This window comes from Hydra viridissima, unplaced genomic scaffold (assembly GCF_058129835.1).
Source record: "Hydra viridissima isolate aposymbiotic clone 2 unplaced genomic scaffold, HvirCarnegie_v1 scaffold_17, whole genome shotgun sequence".
NCBI lineage: Eukaryota > Metazoa > Cnidaria > Hydrozoa > Anthoathecata > Hydridae > Hydra > Hydra viridissima.
In genome coordinates, this window is record NW_028324316.1 from 2,252,065 (window position 1) to 2,276,623 (window position 24,559).

Consider the following 24,559-nt stretch of genomic DNA (forward strand, 5'->3'; position numbering starts at 1 on the left):
GTCTTATTTTGTAAAATTTTTTTTTTTTACTAATTTAGGAATATTTTAAAAGAAACACAAACCTTGAGGGTTTGAAAACAATTAGTAGGTTCATACTACGTGATGCTACCGGGAAGTATTGTTGGGATGTAACAGATATATTTAAACCAGTTGAATCAGATCTAGGTTTAATAGGAGGTAAATATTTTGATGTGTCAAGGGTTTTTTTATGAAATTGCACTGGAAAATTTTAAATTTTTTTCATTTGCTGTTTAAATTTGTTTCATTTTTGTTCATTTGAAATTGTTAGATTTCCATTTGAACAAAAAACAAAATAATGACCGTAAACACAGTAGAAATTTATCAATTTCTGGTATGAGACTTCCTTCTAGTAGCTCCTCCCTTTTACCCACATGGGAAACAGTTGATCCCAACACTGATAGAGTTGATCAGGTATATTGCAAATATTTATATATTTCAATCTAAATAGTTTGTTGTTATTTCAAAAAAGTACTTGTTTCTAATACTTTTTTAATGCAAATGTTTTTTTAAAAATATAAATCATAATTCCAAGTCATAGAGCTGCATAAAACTAGGCTATTTCTAAACTTCACTGAAGCATTACTTTGATCCATTACAATAAATATTTTATAGTTACTTCGGTATATTGGGCAATCAAGTCCAGAATGCCTTCTTTACCCAGACCAACCTTTAAACATGCCTGCTCCAGTCCCAGTTCCACTAAATGTGTCTCTTCAACCATTGATTGTAACATCTGTTTTAAAGCAACACAATGAAGAAGAGAACTATGTGCATGAAGTGACTCATGATCATCGGTAAAAAAAAAGTTTCCCTCAATTATTCCCAGACCCCATGTTTTTTTTTTTGTTTTTTTTTTTATAACCAGCACTATATTTTTTTTCAGTATCAATGCTACAGATATTCTTCCACCAACCTTCCATGAGCCAACTTCTGAATACCATCTCTCAAAAATACTGATGCATCAATTGGGATATTTCACATCTGATAAAAGGTAACGTTACTGGCAATTTTATCAAAATGTGAAAATGTTTGCATATGTAAAATGGAATGTTAAAACTTTATTATTCCTAGTAAAAAAAAGGCTATTTTTTCTTCGTTTGTAATTGAAAATAATTTCAATCAACTGATATTATTTTTCTTGTTATAGGAAAAGCATTGAACTACTAGAGAGAAATGAGAAACTGCTGAGAGACATAAAAAATCTAGATAATCGACCAAGGTGTGAATTACTGCTGATAAATCTTATACATTCTGTCACTTTTGCTTTATATTACTTTTCTGTGCTAAAGATATCTAAAAAAAAAATTTTTTTTTGATTAATTTATAAAAAAAAAAATTTTTTCCAGTTTTAATTTTCACAAAGTTTTTATTTAATTTTTAGATTCTTTAATTGATTTTCTTGATGTTATATTTGAAAAGAGTTACAGCATTGCCAAGTACTTTATATATGTATATATAAATTACAGTATGCAAACCACATTAAGTAATTTAATACTTTAAGATACAAAAACAACACCGAACTATCCAAGGAGGTGTGGCAATTTGGAAAGATAGTTAATGTCTATGTTTTTTGATATTTTTAAATAATTACTAATTGTTTTTGAATAATTACTGATTGTTAAGTGTTGAGCAAATGGCTTGACGTAATAACTTTCAACAACCTGCTCTACAGTTGTAAAATGAAATCATTACAAATAAACTAACCATGAGTTTAATGATAAGGTGAAACATTACAAATAAACTAACCATGAGTTTAATGATAAGGTGAAACATTACAAATAAACTAACCATGAGTTTAATAATAAGGTGAAACATTACAAATAAACTAACCATGAGTTTAATGATAAGGTAAAACATTATTTTTTTGAATTTCTTTTGTGATACCTTTCATTTTACTATGCCACAAGATTAGTTCATAATAATTTTTTAAGTCCATATATAAAGTTTGTTTAACAGCTGTGAAGTTGACATAGTTGTCACCAGACAATAGATATTTTTTATAGTTTTATAGTAATAGGCAAGTTAATTAGGCAGATTAATATGTTTCAGATATGTTTCAGATATTGTATCAATGATATCATATGCAGTGCCTTACTTCTTTAACAAACTGATGTAACTGCACATAGACATCCGAAAAAGATTCTCATGAATTATTTGAATAAACAATAATCAAGTCATGCTATCATGTTACTTTAGATAATATTGGAACTTGAAGTGCATGATTAACATGGATAATTGCAAGTATCATTGGGTGATATAGGTTATAGAGCATACAATTAGAATACCTACTTCAGTAATGAAAGATTTTCTGATGTACTTAGTATATACTTAATATGTAACATAGAAAATATGTTTTAGTTTCTAATAAAATCACAAAGCAGCTAAGGATAAGCTGAATATTAATGCACGTTGTTGAATAGTAAGTTAAACTGTAAGTGTTTAAAAAACAAAAGTTTAAATTCCAAGAACAATGTCTCCCAAAGAATATTTAGTTGCATGAATAGCACTTTAATATATAAATGAATAACAAATGATGGTAATGATCCATCATGAAAGAAAATGAAGTATGCTATTGAACCGAAACTAATACAAAAGAAAGCCATATGACAGAAACTTCACCTATCTTGAAAAACCAGTAAATAATTGTCAAAAATGCTGAAACTTTGAAATATAGTTCTATTACATGTGTATAACAACCTCTGGGGGTGCTACATCAAAAACTATCAACTTTATTTTATATCACTGATTTTCCAGGCGCCCTTAAAAAATTTACAATTGAATTTTGTCAGTACATAAATTAAACATTTCATAATATGTATCAAGCTTAAAATATTTTATTTTTTTAATTTTTAAATTTAAATAATTTTTATTTTTCTTAGTCGTGAAACACACAAAATTGCAGTTTTCTATGTGGCTCCAGGACAAGAAGACAAAACTTCAATACTATTAAACTCTCAAGGCAGTGCAAAGTTTGAAGACTTTGTTAGAGGAATGAGTTGGGAGGTAACTTTTTATGTGTAACATAAATGGCAGAAATTGTAAAACCACTAAATTATAAAGCAGCAAACTATATATGATATATATGAAACTATATATATACAATATTATTCTTTAACTATTATGTGAAATTGTTTTTTTTTTAAATATGAAATGATAAAGTTTTTTTCGCCAATAAAAAATTAAGATGCTATGGATTTTTTTTTTTCAATAGCTTGATCTTTTCAAGTTTAAGCTACAAAGTTTCTTATAAGTTAAGAGTTATTGTGTTGAAAATTATATTTCTTTCAAAAAAATTTTGTGGAATCTCATTTTTTTTCATGCTTGTGCTTCTAATATAGCTGCATAAAACTCATTCTAGGGATTGCTTGAGCTTTCTCTGTTACCAGAGTTTTGGAAGTTTGTTGACTGCTTTTAAAAAGAAAAAAATTATGTTCTTGAGTTTTAAAAGAGACTAACAAATCATATTTTGTGTGTTTTCAAACATTCAGTGAATTAAAAAAGCAAGAAAAAAGTTGCTGTTAAAATTTTTGATCAACTGCAAGTTTTCAAATTTTTTAAAGATCAAAGAGTTTTCCATATTGCTGATATTTAAATGTTCATTTGTCTAAAACAAATTGATCAATCAGAAATCATTTGACAAATTGTGTTACACCTCACTCTTGAAGTCTTAAGTTGCTAGATTACCTCTAGTTCATAAATATAGTTCAAAATGTTTTAGATTCAAAATAATCTTAGTCATAAGATTATTTCTTAATTTATTTTTAATCACAATTTAGATTTTTAAGGAGCACAAACATCTCACATCTGAGCTCTGTTAAATATATCAAATTTATATTGTTGTAAATTTCTTTATTAATTGATATTTGCAATCAAAAGTAATTAAAAGTTTATAGTTTCAAATGCCTAAAGGTTAGTAGTTTCGAATGACTAAATTTTTCATTTTTTACAAAAAAAAAAAAAGAAAAATTTGGGTATTTGAAATTTGTGTTTCCAAAATGTAGTAGTTATTCAAGGCTATCTTTTATCATTATCATGTAAAAGCTTATTTCTACAATTTAAATCAAAATTTCCTTAGCTGCTTTATATGGTGCCCCCTTTAAAGCTTTGGTCTCATTTTTTTGTATGCAAATTCAATTTGAGTCTTAAAGTAAAAAAGAAGCTAAAAATGGATTTTTGTGAGGATTGGGTCAAAACTGTGGAATTGTATAAAGTACACACCCACATACATGCATACAAACTTTGGGCTTTATATATTAGATGTCTTTTTATATAGATTTTAGAATATAACATTGTTTTTTTTCTGCTGTGCAGGTTAGTTTAGCAGATCATACAGGTTTTATGGGGGGCTTAGAAAAGAATCTTTCAACAGGAGCTACTGCGCCTTACTTTGCAACACACTCTCTTGAAATGATCTTTCATGTATCTACAAGAATCCCAGGTGGTGACGAAGACTCTTTAAAAACAAAAGTAACTTAAGTATATGTCAATGTACAAAATATTATTGATGTTTGTAAAATCATACATGAGATAGTTTTAAGAAATGAATTTATGCTTTAATTTTAAAAATTTTTCAGCATAAAGGTGACACAATAAAAGTTCTCCCTTTTTAGTTGCGTCATCTTGGTAATGATGAAATTCACATAATCTGGTGTGAGCATAGTCGTGATTTTAGGCGTGGTATCATCAATACAGAATTTGGAGATGTTCTTATAATTATCTATCCATTAAAGAATAGTTTATATAGGATTCAAATTGATTGCAAAGAAAAGGTTTTTTTCTCTTTTTTTTTTTTTTGCTAAAATGATCTTAAGTTCTGCTGTATTGCAGTTGAGATTGCTCTATTCTCTGTATTTTTCAGGTTTCTTTACAATTTTTCATCTGGTAATCATTCAATAAGTGATAATATGTTGTGATTCTTAAACAATTTAATAATTCAATCAGTGATATTATGTTACAATTATTAACTTAACAAACTTAATTTATTATTATGTTGTGTGATATATTAATTAACTACAACATAAATCACAACATAATAATAAACACAATAATTCAATTAGTGATAGTATGTTATGACTGTTAATTAACTTAACAAACACAATTTGTTATTGTTATGTTTTGTCAAAACAATTAAATTATCCACATGTGTCAAGAATTGATAGAAATTATTTTTAAGCTGTCCATGAAAAAACCTTTGGAGGGGGATGATAGTACTGTTGTTCTTGATTTCAAAAATGTAAAATTTGAAATCATCTATATACGTCCATGAAAGAAACTTTGATTTGAAATTTTCCTCTGTTTAAAAATAGTTTAGGATGATAGCATTAGATCTTATTTGCATTTTTACAGCATTTATGAATAAAAAGCTCACTAAAGTTTTCCATGAAACACGAAAAATAGCAACTTTCAAATTAATGTGCTCTCCTGGAATTTATAATATTTTAATATTAACAAGGAATTTTTTGGGGAAGTAGCAACTATCCTGTTACTTTACTTTTAGAATTAGCCCTGTGTAGAATAAAATTTCAGGAACAGTTCTTAAAAAAGCCAAACTCAAAGTGAGCTCATAAAGGCTACAGAAAAATAGTTTGCATTCTTTGCATGAAAAATTGTACAAGAGAGTTGAATGACCAATTGATTAATACACTGAATATTGTGCTTAACGCCAATTCAACTTTTCAGACTCACAAGTTTCAAAAGGTATTTGTGACACATGTAGGATTGCTTTTGGATAGAAGAAAAATGGTGAGAATGTAGCACTCCCTCCAATGTTTCAATTTAACACCATAAAAGCTTGGCCTTCAACACGTGAACAGGACTGTGACTGCCTTATCTGTCAAATAGGGCATTTAAAGTTCTATGAAAAACATGGAGTCTTCCTTTGAAAAACTTCAACCAGCATCAAGCTGAAGAAGCTGTTCTGATTGGTTATCCTTTCTTGGAAAAGGAGTTTCACATAGCTGCAATGATTTCTCATTTCATAAAAATTTGAGAGAACTGGCTACAAAGGATTCTCTAGCGAGTGAGCAAGTTGCAGCTTTAGTTGTTGCTATCAAAGAAGCATCCCCACATGAAACTGTCAAACTTGCACAAAGCAGAGGTGGCTGCCCCTTGCCTCTCACAAAAGGTACTAAAAATTTCTCCAGAGACTACCATTGAGTTATGTACTAACTTTGAAGTAAGAGCAATATTTTTTAGTTTATTATATTAAAAATCACAATACATTAGTAAAGAGATTCTTGAAAAATCCAATATTTTTTAACTTGTTATCTTGTTAAATGAAATAAAAGACAATAGATATCAACTGATTCCTTTAATTTGAAACTGAATCAATGCTTGAATAAATACCTAAATATTTATTTGTATGTTAAGTGCACAAGTCTTAACTTATATATTAATTTGTTAACCAAACATATCCAACAAATATCAATGTTTTATATAGTTTATATCTGTAAACACTTTATGTAATGCACCTAGAGGTAAAAGTTTGCCAAATAGATAGAATAAGGTGTTTGTAAATCAGGCTGTTTGAAAATCATAAGGAATTTTAAATTAAGTGTGAATTTTTTTAATATACAATTATAAAAAACCATAATTTTTGGCTGTTTATTTTAGGACCATCAAAATGTTGTCAAACTCAACTTTCAAGCTTATTGAGATTGGAAAGTTGCTGTCTACTCATTTCATGCAAACTGACACTAAAAAATTACAGAAAAAGAAGCAATTAGTTGTGCACTGCAAAAACCTAGGAGAGCTTCTGAAGGATGTCTTACTTCAAAGGGAACTTTGCACTCATCACATTGTAAAGCTTGGACTTGATGGTGGTGGCTTCTTTAAGATCAGTCTGGGGATTCAAGAAATGGAGGAGGGTTGGAGTCTAGGTCTCCACCTTTCAAGAAGACCTTGGCATCAGAGGTAGCAAAAAAAAGTGGAGTGAAGCGTCAACTGCTTGTTGCTGTAGCAGAAGAGGTTTCTGAAAACTATAACAATGTTCAGAAAATTTTATTTGTCCTGAGGGTATTCATTTCCTTCTCTAATGTAATTTGAAGCTAGCCAATATTGTCTGTGGTTTGTAGTCCCATTCAAACTCTCATCAATTGTACTTGGTGTGAGGTTGACTGAAAAGATTTATCAGCTTGTGGAAGTCCTCAAACATTTGCTTCATTGAGAAGCTTCATTGGCCAGGACTTAAAGAGAGCCAAAGATTTTATCTTTGGCTCTCTTTAAGTCCTGGCCGATGAATGTGGTTCATAAGCCTCTTTTAGGTATGCGTGACAATGCTCTGGTCTTGGATTTCATTCCACTAAAGGAACTCCATCTCCTCCTTGGAGTTGTCAACCATCTGTTCAAAAAATTGAAGGAAGAGTGGTCTAAAGATGATGAGTTGCCGAAGGCTCTTCAAATCAAGCTTCACCCTTTCCATGGAGGTCAGTTTGCTGGAAATGAGTGTAGAAATCACAAAAATGTTGAGGTCCTTCAGAGACTTGCATAAAAAGAGTGCGCCTTCAACATTTTTGGTATTGTTGATTCTCTGAGAAACTTTGATGCAGTGGTTTCTGCCTGCTTTGGAATGTCACTGGAGCTAGACTATATTGGAAAAATCTCAGCATTTCAGGCCTCTTATCTGGCTCTTCATTAAGTAAGTGTTACCACATCCAACACCTCATACAAAAGAGTCATGACTCCCTTGGAAAATGTAGTGAGCAGACTACTGAAGCACTTTACCACAGCTTCAATACTTATTGGAATAGATACAAGAGACCAATTCACCATCCAGAGTATAAAAAATGGCTGCAAATTTGTCTAGTGGACTACAACAGGAAGAATCTCTTAAATAGAAAAGCAATTTTTCATTCCACTAGAAATTAATGCTTTATGAACTTGTTGCCAGGAATAATTTTAAATGATCTAATTTTCTTTTCATCGACAAAGTATTCCTTTATAATACTAGGATTAACATTGTTAATATGATTGTTGTTGCTTTACTATTTTCAGGATACTTTGCTAGTTAGAATTCAGAAAGTATTCTATACTAGAGAATGTCGAATAGTTCACTGTATAAAAAGGCCACAAAATTTAAAGCACTGTACCTTATGTTTCTAATTGCTGAATGTACAACTAACATAAATTTATGTTTATTATATACTTTTGAATTTTTGAACAACGTAGAAATGCAAAATAAACTTGATGCTCTCATTTACTTTTAACTATGTGGGAGAAAACTTTCAAATTAAATTTTCTTCATCAGATGTATACAAAGGATTTCAAATTTTACATTTTTGTAATTAGGAATAATACCACTATTAAACCTCCAAAGGATTTTTACAGAGGTCTTCAAAGTAGCTTCTAGCTGACATGTGTGTATTGTTATGTTGTGTCATTTGCTTTCTTTTTAGATTCCTCCATTTGGACCTTTGTTTGATGGTGCTATTATTGATGAAAAGTTGCTCCCTTTATTAGTAAGAAGTACTGCAATTTCTGCTGGAAGAGCTAAACGAACAACAATACCTCTATACAACCAACAGTATGTTTTTAAAAGTCAGATAAAGAATAATATTTTACAATAAGTATTTTTAAAAAGGCTTTAATTATTTATAAAACTTTGCACCTTAGTTTTGAGGAGCGTGCACGTTGTATACGTGAGATTTCAAAAAATCGTGTTCGTCCTACTTCATTTGAAGAATTTTGCTCAAATCTCTACTCTCCTGGAGTTCAATTTGAAGATTCAGATAATCAGGATGGCTTGTCTCGAGCATTAAGCTTACCCACAAGGAAGACATCTTTGAATGATTCTGTATTAAGAATCTTAGATCTTCCCGATCAGACATTTCGAGAACGAGTTGGAAGTACTCTTACAAAAAAGCAAGAATTACAAAAGTTTCGTAAGTAAGCTTAGTTTATACAGCTTATTGTTTTTATGCAAAAAAGTTATGAAATATATTAAATTTTAAGGAAAAGCTTTAACTTTTATTGTAGTTTCAAAATAATTTTTTGTTTAGTTTGAAATGGTTTTATTTTTATTTCTTGAATTTTTACTTTTTTAAACAACTTTTTAAAATAGATTTTGATTTAAAACTAAACTTTATGAATTAAATTTTTTCCTTGCAGCTTTGTGGTAAACTTTGGTTTTAATACCCATTAAATGAACTTCAAAATTTTATAAATTTACATAAAAGAAGCTGTACAAGTTATATAGGAGTTCACTAATCTATTGTGTCATCATCAATAAGATTTATCAAATATTTTTATGTATTTTTAGCAAAAAGCAAATCTAACACCTCACTTAACTTACCTGAGGTTGAGGATAATGATCCAAAGGACTACAAAGATCGACGACGTTCAATACCAAAAAAATTTAAAAATAAGCTTAAAACTTCTTTTGCGTCTGATCTTCCTGGTGTTATAGAAAAGACACCATAAAAATATTTCAAATGCGGGTTTTTTTCTTTTTCTCTTTTAACTTAGATGGAAAGATTTTAATAAAAAAATTTAGCAAAATATTTTCTTCTGTAAGTTTTTTTTTTCTGTGCTGATAACAAAGATTTGGATTCATTTTTTGGTGAAAAAGTTAGGGAAAAAGTGCAGGTAGCTTTTTCTCTACATTCTAAAGAATGACACAAGTTGCTCAGCCTTTCTTCTCTCTTTACTCATATTCATCTTGAAAAAACTGCTTGGAAATTCTACAATATTTTTTATTATTTTTCTGTTAAAACTTGTATTCAAAATTATGTGTTTCTCCTAAAAGGTTTTAATGCGGGAAAAATTTAGAATTTTTTTTTAATACTGATAATGTATATATATCTGTGAAACTTTCTTTATTTTTTATATTATGTGTCAGTCCCTTATTTATCTCATGTAGACCTTTTTAAAGATAATCTTTAAGTTGTTTACATTTTTTACTGTTTTTTATTTATCGGTTTTAACTTTAAAATATTCTTTAAGATTTTTTTTAAGGTATAAATTTGTTTCATCTGGTTCAATCATGTTGTCATTATTATGTATTTTGTGATTAATGACAACTTTTTTTTTTTTTTTTTTTTTTTTTCAAAAATTAGTTAAAATTGTTCACAAAATAAATTTGAATTTATAATTTTTGAGTGAAAACATTTTTATTTAAACTTGAGACAACAATGTCTTTTTTTTTATTCTTCTATCAAACTGTTTTTTGAACGCTTTGCAGGTGGTTAGTTGTAGACCTTTTTATGAAAGTACAAGTTCTCTATTGACTTTTTAATAAGATAATCACCTTATGAATTTTTTAAAGTGGTTTCTATTTATTGAAAGATATCTTTATTTTAAATATTTTTTGCAAATATATATTTGGTTGTCCAAATATAAATCTAATTAGTGCAAACCTTTAAGTTTCTTTATATTATTTTTTTAGTGATTTTTAAAATTTGATTCTATATTTTTTACTTTGATTTTCTGATTCACTTTGTAAAGCTTTAAACTTTTGTAGTATGAACAAAAAATCTATTTCTGAAAAAGAAATTGAAAAAGCTCGCGTTGAACGTCAGTGGAAAACTGTCATAACCTTAATCCAATCATTCAATGTCAAATCTACAGCCGGAGTTTTAACAAAAGGTATTGATGGGATTTAAAGTTTCACTAAAGAAAATTTCACTTAGTAATTTTATAACATTTATAAGTTTTTACATTTACTACTGTAGCTTCATTATTTACTTAGAGGAGGTTGAGCTTTTTCGTTTATTTCACCTTGGCGAAGTTGAATTGGAAGACTTCATTGATCGTCATGCTTCACCATCTAAAAAAGTTTTTTCAAAAGAAGAGCTTCAACAGGCTCAAATGTATTTAGATCAAGTGATTAGTGAAGTAGATAAGTTGAAAGCAAAGTTGGTAAGCAGATTTACTGGCTGAAAAAAATGATTAAGAGAGTTGTTTAATGACCTTATAGATTAAATTTGCTTCATCTTCTGTTTATTAATTATATTTTACAGAAAGGATCAGCAATATAAACTTGATTTGTTCTAGAAATAATGTGATGTTTTCAGTTATGCATATATTGCTATATTTTTTCAACCACACTTGATGTGGTAATTTGTTTACTCTGATTTATTAAGATTAACAAAAATTTGTTTTACTTGTCATTCTTTTTTTTTGTTTTTAGCCACAGTTAATTATTGATTCACACTTGCTTGTTGCAAAGTATTATTTTGTTGTTGGTGAATACCAACTTTGCATTGATTCTCTAAGCTCCTTAGATTCCCCTGCTATAGAAAAGCTATCCACTCGTACTAAACATTTGTATGCAGAGGCTATGATATGTCGAGGTATTTTTTAAAAAACCAATTGTTATGTTCATTCAATTTATCTTTTATTTTAAACTCATTTCTCTAGTGGAGTATGAAAATCTCTGAGTTGTTAGTTAAGCACATAAATGGTTTAAATAGTGTTTTGATCAAGTCATGATAGTGTTTTGTGCAATTCATGATTGGAAAAGAAAAGAAAAGAAAAGAAAAAAAAAAGAAAAAAGACAATTATAAGATTTCTCAAATGGTAAAGTCTTGATCATATATATTTTTCGATCAGGTTGTTAAGATATTTAAACCAAAAAAACATTACCTTAAAAAAAATGTCCTGGTATATTAGTCAATACCATATATAGTCAATCACCCATTTCCACTTGCTTAAGGTGTTTACACTTACAATGTATTTACACTTGTAAGGAGTTTACTTTTGTAAGGAGTGTGTTTTACAAACGTTGCTTTTAGTCAATTTCCTCATACAAGCTTTTTATTGAATTGAATTTTTTTTCCAAAAGTTTTTAAAAAATAGAGTTGTTAAAGTTCAAATAAAAACTTAGCCATGCTAAGTTTAAATCAACAAGTATAATAACTTTCAACACTTAACCAATAGAATTTAAAACACAATTGAATCCTAAAATGAGAGACACAATGGAAATAACCAATTTCTTCTTTTGCAGCTTTTTCTTTGGAGAAACTGTTCTCAAGTGGTAATCGTGAAAGCCTAATTGCTTCCTATGAAAATGCTGGTCAGATTGCTCTTTCAGTTTTGTTGGAAGAAGATGATAAAAATACTGTAACATCTTACTTAATCAAATATGGTGTACTTAATTTTCCACATTTTCTATTGCTTGAAGGGTATGATTTGTCAAATTATGTAACTATTTAATGTGGCTAATAAAACTCTATTTTTATTTCAAAGAAAATGAAAATAATTTTTTTTCTTTCTTGGTTTTCATTTTTAGAATTTTTTTTTTTGTTACCTAAACAGATTTGCTGAAAGAGCTCTGGAAGTTTATCGCAATCTTTTGAGAGTTGTCGAAGTTAAATCTACTTTTCAAATCAGAAAAGTAAGTGATTTACCTTTCAAATTAGGACAGAGAGCAAAGAATGTCTTCTATTAAAGTTTTTATTTCTCGCCAAAAGTTTTTCTCTTGTTGAATTTCTTTCAAGTTTAATGAATCTTATTATCATTTGTAAATTTAAAATGCAAATCATTCCATTTTGTTTACTAAATTTTTCTAAAATACCATCCAAGTCAAACAAATGTTTGCTTGACTTGAATGGTATTATAGAAAAATTTAGTGAACAAAATGGAATTTTGTTTTGCGTATTTAAAAATTTATCTTGCATATATTTTTCTTAATGTGAAGTAAAATTTTGCATAGCTGAATTTTTGCTTCAACTTAAACTTTAGAAGACTTTTTTTAGATAGTTTGTCGAAGGCTGGCAGAAATGTTGCTAGCATTCATTAGTCCGTTTACCTATTTCCCTCCTTCCAAAGAGATAACAGAAAAATTATCTACTGATATAACTCACGGTCAACTAAGAGAATGTTCAACCAGGTATTTTTAACTATTTGTTCTATTTTTCTTTTACTATCTGAAAAGTTAGTAAAAAATTGTTAAAAAAACTTTTTTTTAAAGAAAATTTTTGTTTAAGTGTATATGTACCAACAACACAGATTGGAGAGTGTCTACTAGTGATTCTTCTCTACCAAGCCATGGTATTTATTGCATTTTCATTGAAAAATATTTTTAGCATTGTTAAATCTATTTTACAGCTACTCTCTAGAGAATGCTTAACAATCATTATTTGAAATGTTAAAGTTTCTTTCATGTTTTAAATTACAGAGATAATATGCTTAAATTTTTTCTTTATGTTATTTTAAAACTTGATTTTTACAAATGTTTATTAAGACATTAATTGTATCTTTCCTGTCAACTATCAGCTCATAAGTAGGTATTTTTATTTAAAGATTAAAAATTCTACTTCAGTTTACTCCATCAGATCACCTAAGTGCCCTTCTTTATAATGACCATTTATATCATGCTTCTAACATTATTAAGTTTTAATTGTGTAACTATTTGAGTTTTAATTGTATAACTATTTAATTTAGAAGTTATAACAAAAATATTCAAATTACCTTCTGATTTTTTTTTTTTTCTCTCTTAAAAAAAAACATCTCTTTAGAACCTAACTGGTCCAACATCAAACAGTAAAGAAGATGTAAAAAAAACTAAAAATGAAACAAAACTTTTATTCAGCTTGTTATCACTGGCTCTACTCAACCTTAATGAATATTGTCTTTTGTCGCAGGTAGGTTTTTTTTATTGAAAAGTAATAATATAAAAGTAATTATTTCTTTTAATGATTTAAATGAAAAATCCTTATTTCTCCTAATCTAAAATGGATGTCAAATAAAAGTATCAGTTCCAGGTTTCCTCTTACGATTACCATTTTCTCTAAGAATCCTAATTGAATGAAAACCAGACCTTTCATTGTATCTGATTGCTACAAAATGGCCACAAATTTGCTTGCTAGATAAATGAGAATTACTTTGATAAAACTTGTATAACTCCTATTTAATATTATCAAGCTTTGCCCTTATAAAATAAAAGAACCAAAATAGATTTGATTATAATTTTTTATTTTTGTCAAAATTTTGTAAAATCAAATTTTCAACAAAAAAAAACCTAACAACAAAATTATTAAGCTTAAAAAACTAAGTTAACTTTACTAACAAATTTTATTTGCCACCTGTTATTCTACTAATTGTTAATGACCATTTATGATCTTAATAATATAAATTATGCCAGATGTTAAACAAAGAAATATATTTTTTAGTTTTGTACTTACTTGCTAAAACTTTCAATAACAAACTTCTTCAAAATAAATCACCAACATGTCAAACCTAATTGACATGTTAGCTTATTTAAATTCTTTAATTGATAAAATTCACTCCAACTTTATTTTTGCATGGTTTGATGTAAATCTTTTTTTTTTTTTAAGACTATGGAGAAATCATTGAAATTATCATATGGAGAGTACCAACTCCTATTTCAGTTCTCGCTGGCATTGACACTATCACAAAGAGTTGGTTTTTTTCTTCTTTCAAATTACTTTCTCTTAGTTATTTGCTCAAAAGTTAATGCTTTTGATTGTCTGCTGCTATGTTTAGTATCTTCAAGCATTTTTAATGTTGGAACAGTGTCATCAAATTCATCCAGCAAATGAAGAAACCCTTTTGCTTTGTATTAAACTTTGTACCAATCACTTGCAAAAGGTTTTTTTGGTTTCCTTTTTAATAATCATTTTTCAGAAATGAAAAAGTGTATGAGTTTTAGCATTTTCTTTTTCTCATTGTGTAGTATAATGATGGACTAAAGTATGCTGAAAAACTATGCGAGGTCGCTCAATCTGATTTTACTAAAGCAAGTGCGTTATTGGGTGTTGGTGTGTGCAACCATCACCTAGCTATTAAAGGTTTACAATTTGATATTTTGAAAAATGATTAGTTGATAAAAAGTTTTTCAATTCAAATAACATTGTAAGGTAATTATTTTAGCTTCTTCTACTAGTGAGCATCAGAAGTACCTCAAGCTTTCAATTGAAGCATTAAACAGGTTGTTTTTTTTTGTTTGAAATTTATTTTTGACAAGCAAGTTATACAAAGAAGTTGTTGAAGTTGCTAAACTTTTAAGCAATTACCATAAATGATCAAGTTTGCTCCACTTTCAAATTAGCCCCCTTCTGTTTTAACCTTCTAAATAAGTTTTCAGGGGTGTTATTTAAAACGGAGGCATCATTAATTAGATATTAGAAGTCAAAAATGACTTTTCATCTATTGTGCATTGGTTATACCAGTTCATAGAATTGGGGATGAATTAATTGTCTAAAGAAAGGTCAGCCTTGCAAAGGTCACACAGTGTTAAAAAAAAACAGCTACTGCTGATGAAATTGAAGAAAACAACTTTTTGGCTAATGAAAAGGAAATCCTTGACATCACTTTATCATATAAAATTATTAATTTAGAACAAATTATAATTCTTTAAGAATTCATAGAAATAAATTTTTTTTTGTTTTAAATTTTGCTTAAAGTAAGTTCCCACTCCCAAATGTGCTCCCTTCCATTTTATCCGCATACCTACAAATATGCTTCTTTCCATTTTCAGACCCATTAAATTATATTGTTAGATAAGTCTCCAGGCATAACTTGGTTTTGTATGGTAGTTCTTCAAAAATAGTTGTGCAACTTAAAAACCTTTTATGGAATATAACAATGATTGCAACAGTTTCATATTTTATCTTCATATTTTTAGAGGCCATGTGTTAGATCCGAAAGACTCTGAAATTTTATTTCATTTAGCATTAAACCAAGCCCTGTCAAAGCAGGTGACTTTGTTTTTAAAAGTCAAGTAAATTATGCTTTTTAAAGTGTTTTTTTCTACTCTTTAGACTAAATTTTTTAAGCTATTACTTCTTGTGGGATTTTTTTTTTTTTTTAGCATTCTTTAGCAATTAATACAAACAAGTTAGCATTAGCAATTAATTGTATGGATCTTCATTCTTTACATCTGTTTGTTCTATTATTGACAGCTGAAAAAAAGGTAGCAAATTTTCTATAGTTTCTAATTTTTAATTTTTATTATTTAGTTTCATGAAAAAAAAGTTAAAAATGAGTTGCCTCGATTTTGGCTGTAAAATTACACTTTTATCAGCTATGATTGAGGCAGCAAGCTTTTTTGTTTCCCATTAGAAACTGAATACAAATTTCTACTGTTGTTTTTCTTACGTAAAATGTTTCCTGTTTTTCTCTTTTGCTATAATTGTTATTGAAGGAATTTCTTCTATAGTAAGTTTTAATATAAAAAAATCATAAAAAAGTATTTATGAATGAAGTGTTGTTCACTTTTTTACAAATGAAGTACTGTTCATGATTTATACAACTTTGTTTTTTTGTGGAAAGTACGAAGAAGCACTGAATATATTGGAGACTGCTATCATAGAGTATCCTTCTGAAATTAGGTAGGTCAATTTGAGCTTCTGTTTTCATTTAATAGATTTTGGTCTAATTATGTCTCAGGTTAAGAACAAATTTTAAGGGCAGAAAGACTTTTTGTTAACATTTTTTAAAATTTTTAATAAGTTTTTTTTTTTTTGTTATTATAGCTTGTTAATAACTAAAGTAAAAATTATACAAAAGTTGCATAGCAGCCAAGCAGCTTTGGTAGTGTGCCAGCGCATGCTCTTTGTATGGAATGAACTGTATCACAAGGAGGAAGAAGACGAATCTTTTGCTGTGTATGTGAAAGTCTGTTTCTTTATTTCCAAGCCACATGTATTTATACTTGGATTTTCCTGGTGTAAAAAGTCAATAAGAAATAAGTGTTTTTTCAACGAAGTTAGCCATTTCCAACATTACTGTGAAAAAATTATTTCTGATAATATATAATATATTATTTCTGATGAACTAATATATAATGATATTCTAATAGTAATATATAATAAGCAGAATTATTAACTAATAATAATATTCTGATCGTGTTATTGATTGTATTCTGACAAAATGTTTGTATGAATTTATTAAATTTCTAAAAGTGAAAGAAAAAATGTTTAAAAAAAAGTTAAAATATCAAAGCCTTTTATTTTCAGCATTGATTATTCAACTGAATTGCCAAAAAGTCCTTCAGGTAAAATTGAAAAGTTTGGGTTCAATAAAAAAGCTGCTCTTCCAGAAACACTCAGCATAAGAGAAGCAGGTAAAATAACTCTCAGATATCTTTGCTAACATATATTTGGCAGCTTTTTTTTTTTTTTTCTTTCAAAATATTTAATCTTTTTTGAATTTTTGTTGAAACTTCAATTGAAAATTTTGAAGTTTCAACAAATAAAACATTTTTCTTTCTCAACCTAAGAAATGTTCGGTTTTTTTTCCCTTTATTTAATGTAAAAAAAATTTAGATGATGTGGAAAGTATTGCAACATCCACGCAATATGAAAGAACAGTTTCTGAAGCAGCTTCTGGCATGTATTCAGTTGCTGCTGGAGAAGAGTCTCCTGGAGCTGCTGCTTTGCTTTGCAAGTTGTGGCTAGTTACAGGTATAATAAACATCTACAATAATTGATTAGGGATGTGTGTTATTTATGATCAGTTATCAAGATTTTTAAAAACTATTGGTATCAAATTGGTATTTTATGACCTTACAATTATATTTCTATTTTTAACTTTATCAGATTTGGGTAAAATTGCTTTAAAATTTTGATCCCTCAAATTGAGACCTCTATTTTCCTACATATATTTTCAATAATTCCCATTTTTAAATACTGTAACTAAATAAGTTGTAGAGATTTTGAACTATACTAAAAAAATGTAACGGCTTCTGCACAAATGGAAGCTGCGTGAACGCCTACCAAATTAAAACAATGATTTGCTCATGGTGTAATTTTATTTATATATATATATATATATATATATATATATATATATATATATATATATATATATATATATATATATATATATATATATATATATATATGTATATATATATACATATATATACATATATATATATACATATATATATATATATATATATATATATATATATATATATATATATATATATATATATATATATATATATATATATATACATATATATATAAAGTTATTAGATTAAAGTTAATAAGATAATCGCAGGTAGCTGGTTATATTTGTGTGTATTTTTTTTTTCTAGCTGAGTGCTTCATTGATATTGGTGATTCAACACAGGCTTCAGGTTGTCTTCTAGAAGCTCATTCGAAGTTCCCTCTTTCGCCAGATGTTCTGTATATGGTGAGTCATGTTCAGATTCGTGTTCTATATAACCGAGTGGGTTGTGTTTTTGCCGTCTTTCACCAGATGTGCTAGTAGAGTTGGACATCAAAAAAAAATCTAAGGTTTTATCCATCATGCTTGAAACGTGACTTCGCGTCTAAGATACAACATTTTGATGCCGTTTAGTAAAGAAATAATTTCAGCGTGTTTTCTTTTTTTTATCCACCAGTTTGCTGATTAGTATAAATTTCATTAGTTCAGCATATAATTTTATTACAAGAATTATCTAGATAAACTTTTAAAAAGTTATACATTTTTTTATTTTTTAGCTGTTCAATTGTTTATTTATTTTTTAATCATTTTTTAACATTCTAAAATTTTATTCCCGTTTTAAACGTGTTTAAAAGTATTCATAAGGAAAAACTCTCGATCATCAATTTTATATTTATATTTAAAATATTTATATTCGCCGTTTAACATAACAATAACAAAAAACATTTAAAATATTAAAAACTTCCTACATACTAAAATTAGATGGTTTAAAGTATTTTGGAAATATTTTCATTTCCGAGCTTTATTGCTAAGTTGTAATTTTGATTATATTTTTCAACTACTATTTATATAGCTGTCGTGTAGTTTAAAGTCCTTCGTGATTTTTAATAATTTTTGTTCATCTGCAAGTTTGACTTTAAGTATTTCCGCTCTGTTAAACAAATTTTCGAGTTCTTTTTCCATCAAAGCTTCAAGCATTTTGCTTTTTTCCATTACCGAACTCCTCCAAACATGAAACACTGAAACAACAACAAATATAAATCCAATCATAGCAGTAATTGCTATTTTTCGTAAGCTTTTCATTCCTCTTAAATATAGGATATCGGCGAACAACTTTTTTTGCTTCTTATGTTGCTTCTTGAAATTGAAGTGATTTTAATAATGTATATTCATTGATTTTCCCCCCAGTTTTTTACAACTGTATAATCTGCATTCATATTACTGCTCTTCCCTTCGTGATTCTGTTCTTCGCCTTTAATTATGAATTAAATAATTTTGTTTATTTATGCTGTAACGCGAAATAATCGTGACTTTTCTTCGATGACGTAAGGGCTTAAACTTAATGCGCTGAGTTAAATTTAAAAATATCAAATCTGCTTTTAAACATGTGGTTTCCTTTTTGCAAAATTTTAAATTATTTTAAAACATGAAAAGATATTTTTTAATTAAATATATTGTCGGGAAAATATCAATAATTTATCATTTTTTAAAAATCTTTTAAACCTTCAAACGCATTATTTTTCATCATCTTTTGGTTCAACATTTTTATTTGCATTACTTCACTTAGCGTGGAAGATTAAGCGAGTTACAAGGAAATGTTCAGCAATCTCGAATTCATTACGAAAGCGCTCTAGCGGTCCAGCCTGAACACAGATCTGCTGCCCAAAGATTGGTTCGTTTTAGATACAGATTTTGTAAATTTTTTTTGTTGTTGTTTAAAAAACAAAAGCAAAATTTGCCTTAGGATTGGTTTAGGAAGTTCAGTTCAATTTAATTACCATTTTCTAATATTCAATGCCCTTTATGTCTTAGGGAATGTTGTACCATGACGAAGGAGAACTACTGCTGGCCGAGAAAACTCTGCGTAGATGTGTTCAAAAAGATACTACTAATCACACTGCCTGGTCAGTTTTCTATATCCTATTAGTCAACTCTGCTCTAGTTCAAATGTTTCTGTGCGCGTGTGTGTAGACCATGTTTTTAGCATTCTGATAATTATCCGCCATTATTTTTTGTACTGTATCTTTTTACTATTGTAAAAAGGTTTTTTTTTAAGCTTTGAACCTTTTATATTAAAACATTTTTTTTTTATTAAACATTTTATCATTTTGATAATTTATGAATTTTGAAAAATGTTGTTAGGTCAAACCAGGGGGATCAAGAACACAATGAAAAGCAATTATTTATAAGACAGCTATGTTAGAGTTTAAATATTTTTTAAAATACTTTTGTAAGGCAGCCAGAGTCATTGATGTAAATTTATTAGTCCACTAAAAAAAGTTAAATCATAAATTACTAAAACCTAAGGCTAATTTAACATTCAGCAACAAAACAACTCAATATGAGAATGAGATATTCACTTCAGATGGCGGTTATTAGAAGACCCAACTCTAGTTCATTTGCCTGATTTAAACGTTAATGTCGGTCGACGGATTAGTGAGTAACTTGATGTATTGATATTCACTGGTGTTAGAGTTTTAATGGTTGCATCCAAGATTTCTGTCACCATCAGCAACCAGTAATACTTTCCGACCTCTACATTAAGTCTTTTCTCTTCTGTGGGTGCATAGTGTCTCATTTTCTTCACTACATATTCTTTCCTGTAGGTGGCTGAAATTATAACATTGGTGGTGAATATTAAGGAATATGATGGTGGTGAATATGAATAATTTAAGGAATATGATTAACAAAATCAAAAAATTTTGTTAATCATATTCCTTAAATTATTTTCAAGTTTCGTTTCTATGAGATTTTGCAAATTCTTTCGCTTGATATTTTTTCTAAACCCACCGCGATTTATTCATCAGATAATTGTCGCTGTTAGAAATATGCTTTAGAAGGCTCTAATTCCAATTAGTTTAAAACTAACTACTGAAAAAGGGTTCAGACCTGTTTTCCATATCTGAATTTCTTGAAGGAGATGAAATGTCTTTGACAATATTAGTGCATATGCCGCCATCATCAGATGGTGGGTAAACTTTGCATTCAGAAAAACCATGATTCATGTAGATATGTTTGTCTAAGTTTTCCATCACCATATGAGTACGTAAAAAGGATCTCAGTTGTATGAAGAAAGCAATTCAACATCAGTTTTAAAGACATTTCATCTCCTTCGAGAAATGCAGAAATGGAAAATAGGTCTGAATCTTTTTTTTAGTTATGATTAGTTTTTTGATTAGTTTCACTCTTTTGAATACTAATTAATGGTTAAGATTTGTGTCAAGAAAAAATTGCACAAATTCTCTTTGTTTGATCTTTCTTTCCAACGATGTCGACGCACATCACCGTGCAAAATGTATTCTCTTTATGTTAATACAGTAGTACTGCAGTTTTTTTTTTATTTTTTTGCAGTCATCTGAAATAAAAATTAAAAAAAATTTTTTAAACAGTTTAAATCTTACTTTTTGCTATCCAAAACCATAGAACTCGTCCTTAACACCAAAAAAAAGTCTTTTGCTTGTAAGATATTGGATCGCAAGTTGCAAAATATTCACCATTTCGTTTTAAACAATCGTTTTGTTTTCTCAGTTTGTTTTTCTCCCCTTCTTTTTCTTGTCGGCACGAGCTCATTCGACTTTAGCTTGACCGTGCGTTACCATATGGTTGTCATTTTCAACTTTAAAGGTGATTTTATCTTGTTATATGTGCACTCTGCTTTTACAACACCAAAGTTTTTCGTATTCTTTCACAGCGCCAGCTTTTTTTGTAAATAACGAAGAGTTTATTATTTCCTTAAAATGATATGAAAAATTGCGACATGTTCAAGCGCCATATTAATTCTTAAAATGCAAGAATTATTTAAGTTATTTACATATTATATATTTTTGTCAATAGAATCTTTTCAGCAGATTGAATGTTTTTAGAAAACCTTGCTTTTTATCTTTCAAATCGAGGCTTAAAAAAAAAAGGAAAACAAGACTACTTTCATTTTTAAAACTTTTTACAATGCTGATATCACTTTCGTTTTTTCATGACAGTTATAATTTTTATCATTGTTGGTATCCCTTTGTTCATTTCACGGATGACAGCATTCATTCTAATCCAGTTTTTAGCTCAGTCATTAAGATTAACAAATAATTTGTAATTGACGCTTAGAGTACATTATTTGGTGTTGGGTTTCGTTGGACTTGTTTTATTTTTTATTGTTAAGCAAAGAACAGGCCAATCTAATAATTATATTCTCATGCATCAAAATTGTCTTTTGGATCTATTATTAACTTTAGCAGGATTAAGTTCAGCATGTTATACCAAGTTTAAACTCAGAATTAAGTTAACTAAAGTAATAGACGTTTTCAAAAAGTTTGAAAGCTTACTTAAAAGTAAAGTAAAAACGCCATAATAGTAATAACCCATGACCGCCCCATTTGCAATAAGTGCATAGGATGAATGGACATTTTACTATTTTGCTTTTCACAAGAGGTATATAGGATAGGGTTTTCACAAAAGGTACATAGGACTTTACTATTTTGTCTTAGAACCATATCATTCTCATTCGCCTGTGAAATGAGATCATTTTGAAAAGATTCTTAAATAGTTATTTAGAGAAAAAAAATTATTTTCAAGATTTTTTATTAGTTTATTATTAGTTATTATTAATAAGTTTTTTAAACGAAAAGAAAAAACTAAAAATAGTTTTTTACTTTCTTGATCAAAGTTACCCCTATTTTACGGTACTGTTAAATTATTTTAGGAATGACTTAGGCGTTGTCCTGGAATCTTGCGGTCAGTATAACGAAGCGGCTAACTGTTATGTCATTTCGCTACAATTAGAATCAACTTCCCCAATCATACCATATACGTCTTTGCCACGTTTTTTTAAGATTTGAGAAAAGTGCATAGAATTTTAAAAATTGAACCTTATTATCTTAATTCGTTTCAAGTTCTTTTAATTATAACTGTAATATTAAAAATTTGGAAATATTTTATCTCCGTGTTGAAGTTGAAGATGTGTAAAATTATTGTAAATTTTTTTTTATATTTTGAACATAATAAGGACATAATATTGACCCCATGAAAAAAAAAATCTCCGAAAAAATTTCATATGATGTTTTTATTTCTGTCATTTAAACCCCCCTATTCATTTGCTTTAATGCCAAAAAGTTGACGCTGATGCAAAACACTCAGTTTTTTGTTAGGCTTACTTTACAGAAGTTATTCGACTTCGTAAAAATTATTGTTAAATATAAGAAACTAAACTTAAGACCAATACAAATTATTGGGGTTAATTTAGTTTTTATGTTAACACAAAAAAAACTCAACTCTTTATTGATAAACGGCATGATGAGAACGCTTGATGAAGTAAATTGCTTTATTTATCTGGTGCGTGTGTTTAGATTTTAGTTCAAAACGCTGTTCTTATAACTTTATGATTAGAAACTGCGATTATATTTACAGAAATGCAATTATTAAAACGTATGTTCATATTTTCATTCTTCAGAGAAATCAACGAGTCATGTACTGTTGATCAAAACATTCAATTTATGTGAAACTCAATAGATCTAGTATTGATGTTTAAAGAAACAGTTGAGTTTTTATATTTTTACACTAACGATTGTAGAATACTAGACGTTTGACATTTAAGTTAAAGGCCGTGCAGTTTCAATCGTTTTTTTTCTGTTTGTTTTTCTTTTATTCATAAGTACAATGTTGGCAACAATGTTCAGCCCTTCCAATGTTATTTTAATTATTATTGATATTTAATTTGTAAAAAGCTCATCAAAAGATGTTTGTTTAAAGCTTTTATTTTTCAAGCGAATTAAAGTTGATTCCAGACAACCAGCGTTCGCTCATTATCAATGTCAACCTCAGCAGTTTATGAAGCGAGGAAAGCCATTTTTAGTTTTCATTATTTAAGGTCAAATTATATAAAAATGTCACTGAAACAAGAACATCCATGCTCCAACTTTCCGTAAACATTAGTATAATAATCATTTATGAATTTATTTTGTATTCACCCCTTCCAAAATAAGATTTCAACCACTTGCATAATTTATTCAAGATAGTAAAAAAACACACTGACACGTCGACACAACCTGATGAGTAACCAAAGAGTGAACTGATTGTTTTCTTGTATGAATAGCTATTATTGTAATAATTAGTAACGAAAGTCTCGTAAGTTTATTGGGCAGTTAGTTGAAAAAGTGAAAAGAAAAAGCAAAAAAAATGTAATCGCCATTTTTATTTAACATGTATTAGAACTAAAATGCTCTAATTGAAAGTCGTTTCTATGAACAAAATAAAAATTATTGTAAAAGAAGTGAAGTACTAGACATTTATCTTTAAACAACTATACAATTAGTTTTGTCCTACAAAGTAATGTGTTTACGTAGTTTACTTATAAATTTTACATATAAATTTTCTGTTATATAAGCCTAATATGTAGCTACTTGTAAATCCCAACGATATTCACAGCTTCTAATTATATAATGCCACTTAATTTTTATGGTTATTTGTAACTTTGAGTTGCTATAAAGGAAAAAGTAAGCTTGGATATTGGAATAGAGAATGAATTGTTCTGACTATCGAAAATGTTCAAATTAAGATATGTCACTTGATGAAGCTAATGCCAAGAAACACCAAACACAGTTTTCTCGGCATCTGTAGTAGGGGGGGTCCAAAATTAACTTTTTTTAGATTTTTTGTAGTTTAACCACTTTTTCTTAATTAATTTTTTATGCTGATT

At 28.3% G+C, this 24,559-nt stretch overlaps 2 protein-coding genes across 7 annotated transcripts in view; both read left to right on the top strand.

Moving 5' to 3' along the window:
* The window catches only part of LOC149877039 (ral GTPase-activating protein subunit alpha-1-like), a 35,190-nt gene extending 25,280 nt beyond the window's left edge, over positions 1-9,910 (top strand). For 3 of the 4 annotated variants that reach the window (XM_090074679.1, XM_090074680.1, XM_090074681.1), the window contains exons 31-41: positions 39-177; positions 290-432; positions 634-815; positions 905-1,012; positions 1,169-1,240; positions 2,901-3,024; positions 4,333-4,488; positions 4,632-4,790; positions 8,415-8,542; positions 8,632-8,900; positions 9,278-9,910. In XM_090074679.1, the coding sequence (XP_089930805.1) occupies positions 39-177; positions 290-432; positions 634-815; positions 905-1,012; positions 1,169-1,240; positions 2,901-3,024; positions 4,333-4,488; positions 4,632-4,790; positions 8,415-8,542; positions 8,632-8,900; positions 9,278-9,438 (1,641 nt within the window). In that variant the 3' untranslated portion in view covers positions 9,439-9,910. Of the gene's footprint in view, positions 1-38; positions 178-289; positions 433-633; positions 816-904; positions 1,013-1,168; positions 1,241-2,900; positions 3,025-4,332; positions 4,489-4,631; positions 4,791-8,414; positions 8,543-8,631; positions 8,905-9,277 lie in introns of all 4 variants that reach the window. The other variant, XM_090074682.1, reaches the window with a different exon arrangement.
* On the top strand, positions 9,852-22,842 carry LOC145182718 (tetratricopeptide repeat protein 7B-like). Of its 3 annotated transcripts, none has more exons than XR_016448398.1 (22): positions 9,852-10,602; positions 10,706-10,875; positions 11,147-11,309; positions 11,963-12,140; positions 12,274-12,352; positions 12,714-12,847; positions 12,945-13,008; positions 13,476-13,601; positions 14,295-14,378; positions 14,464-14,568; positions 14,654-14,768; positions 14,864-14,908; positions 15,605-15,677; positions 15,791-15,892; positions 16,252-16,310; positions 16,455-16,586; positions 16,938-17,044; positions 17,247-17,384; positions 18,026-18,123; positions 19,445-19,549; positions 19,690-19,781; positions 22,568-22,842. XR_016448398.1 is itself a non-coding variant. In XM_090074683.1 (22 exons), exons 1-22 carry the CDS (start codon positions 10,479-10,481, stop codon positions 22,701-22,703), a joined length of 2,442 nt encoding a protein of 813 aa, XP_089930809.1. In that variant the 5' UTR covers positions 9,852-10,478; the 3' UTR covers positions 22,704-22,842. The 3 variants fall into 3 exon arrangements, 2 of the variants coding, with proteins under 2 accessions (XP_089930809.1, XP_089930810.1); XM_090074683.1 differs by having other exon boundaries at positions 14,851-14,908; XM_090074684.1 differs by having other exon boundaries at positions 10,476-10,602; positions 12,929-13,008; positions 14,851-14,908.
* Positions 22,843-24,559: the final 1,717 nt, after the last annotated feature.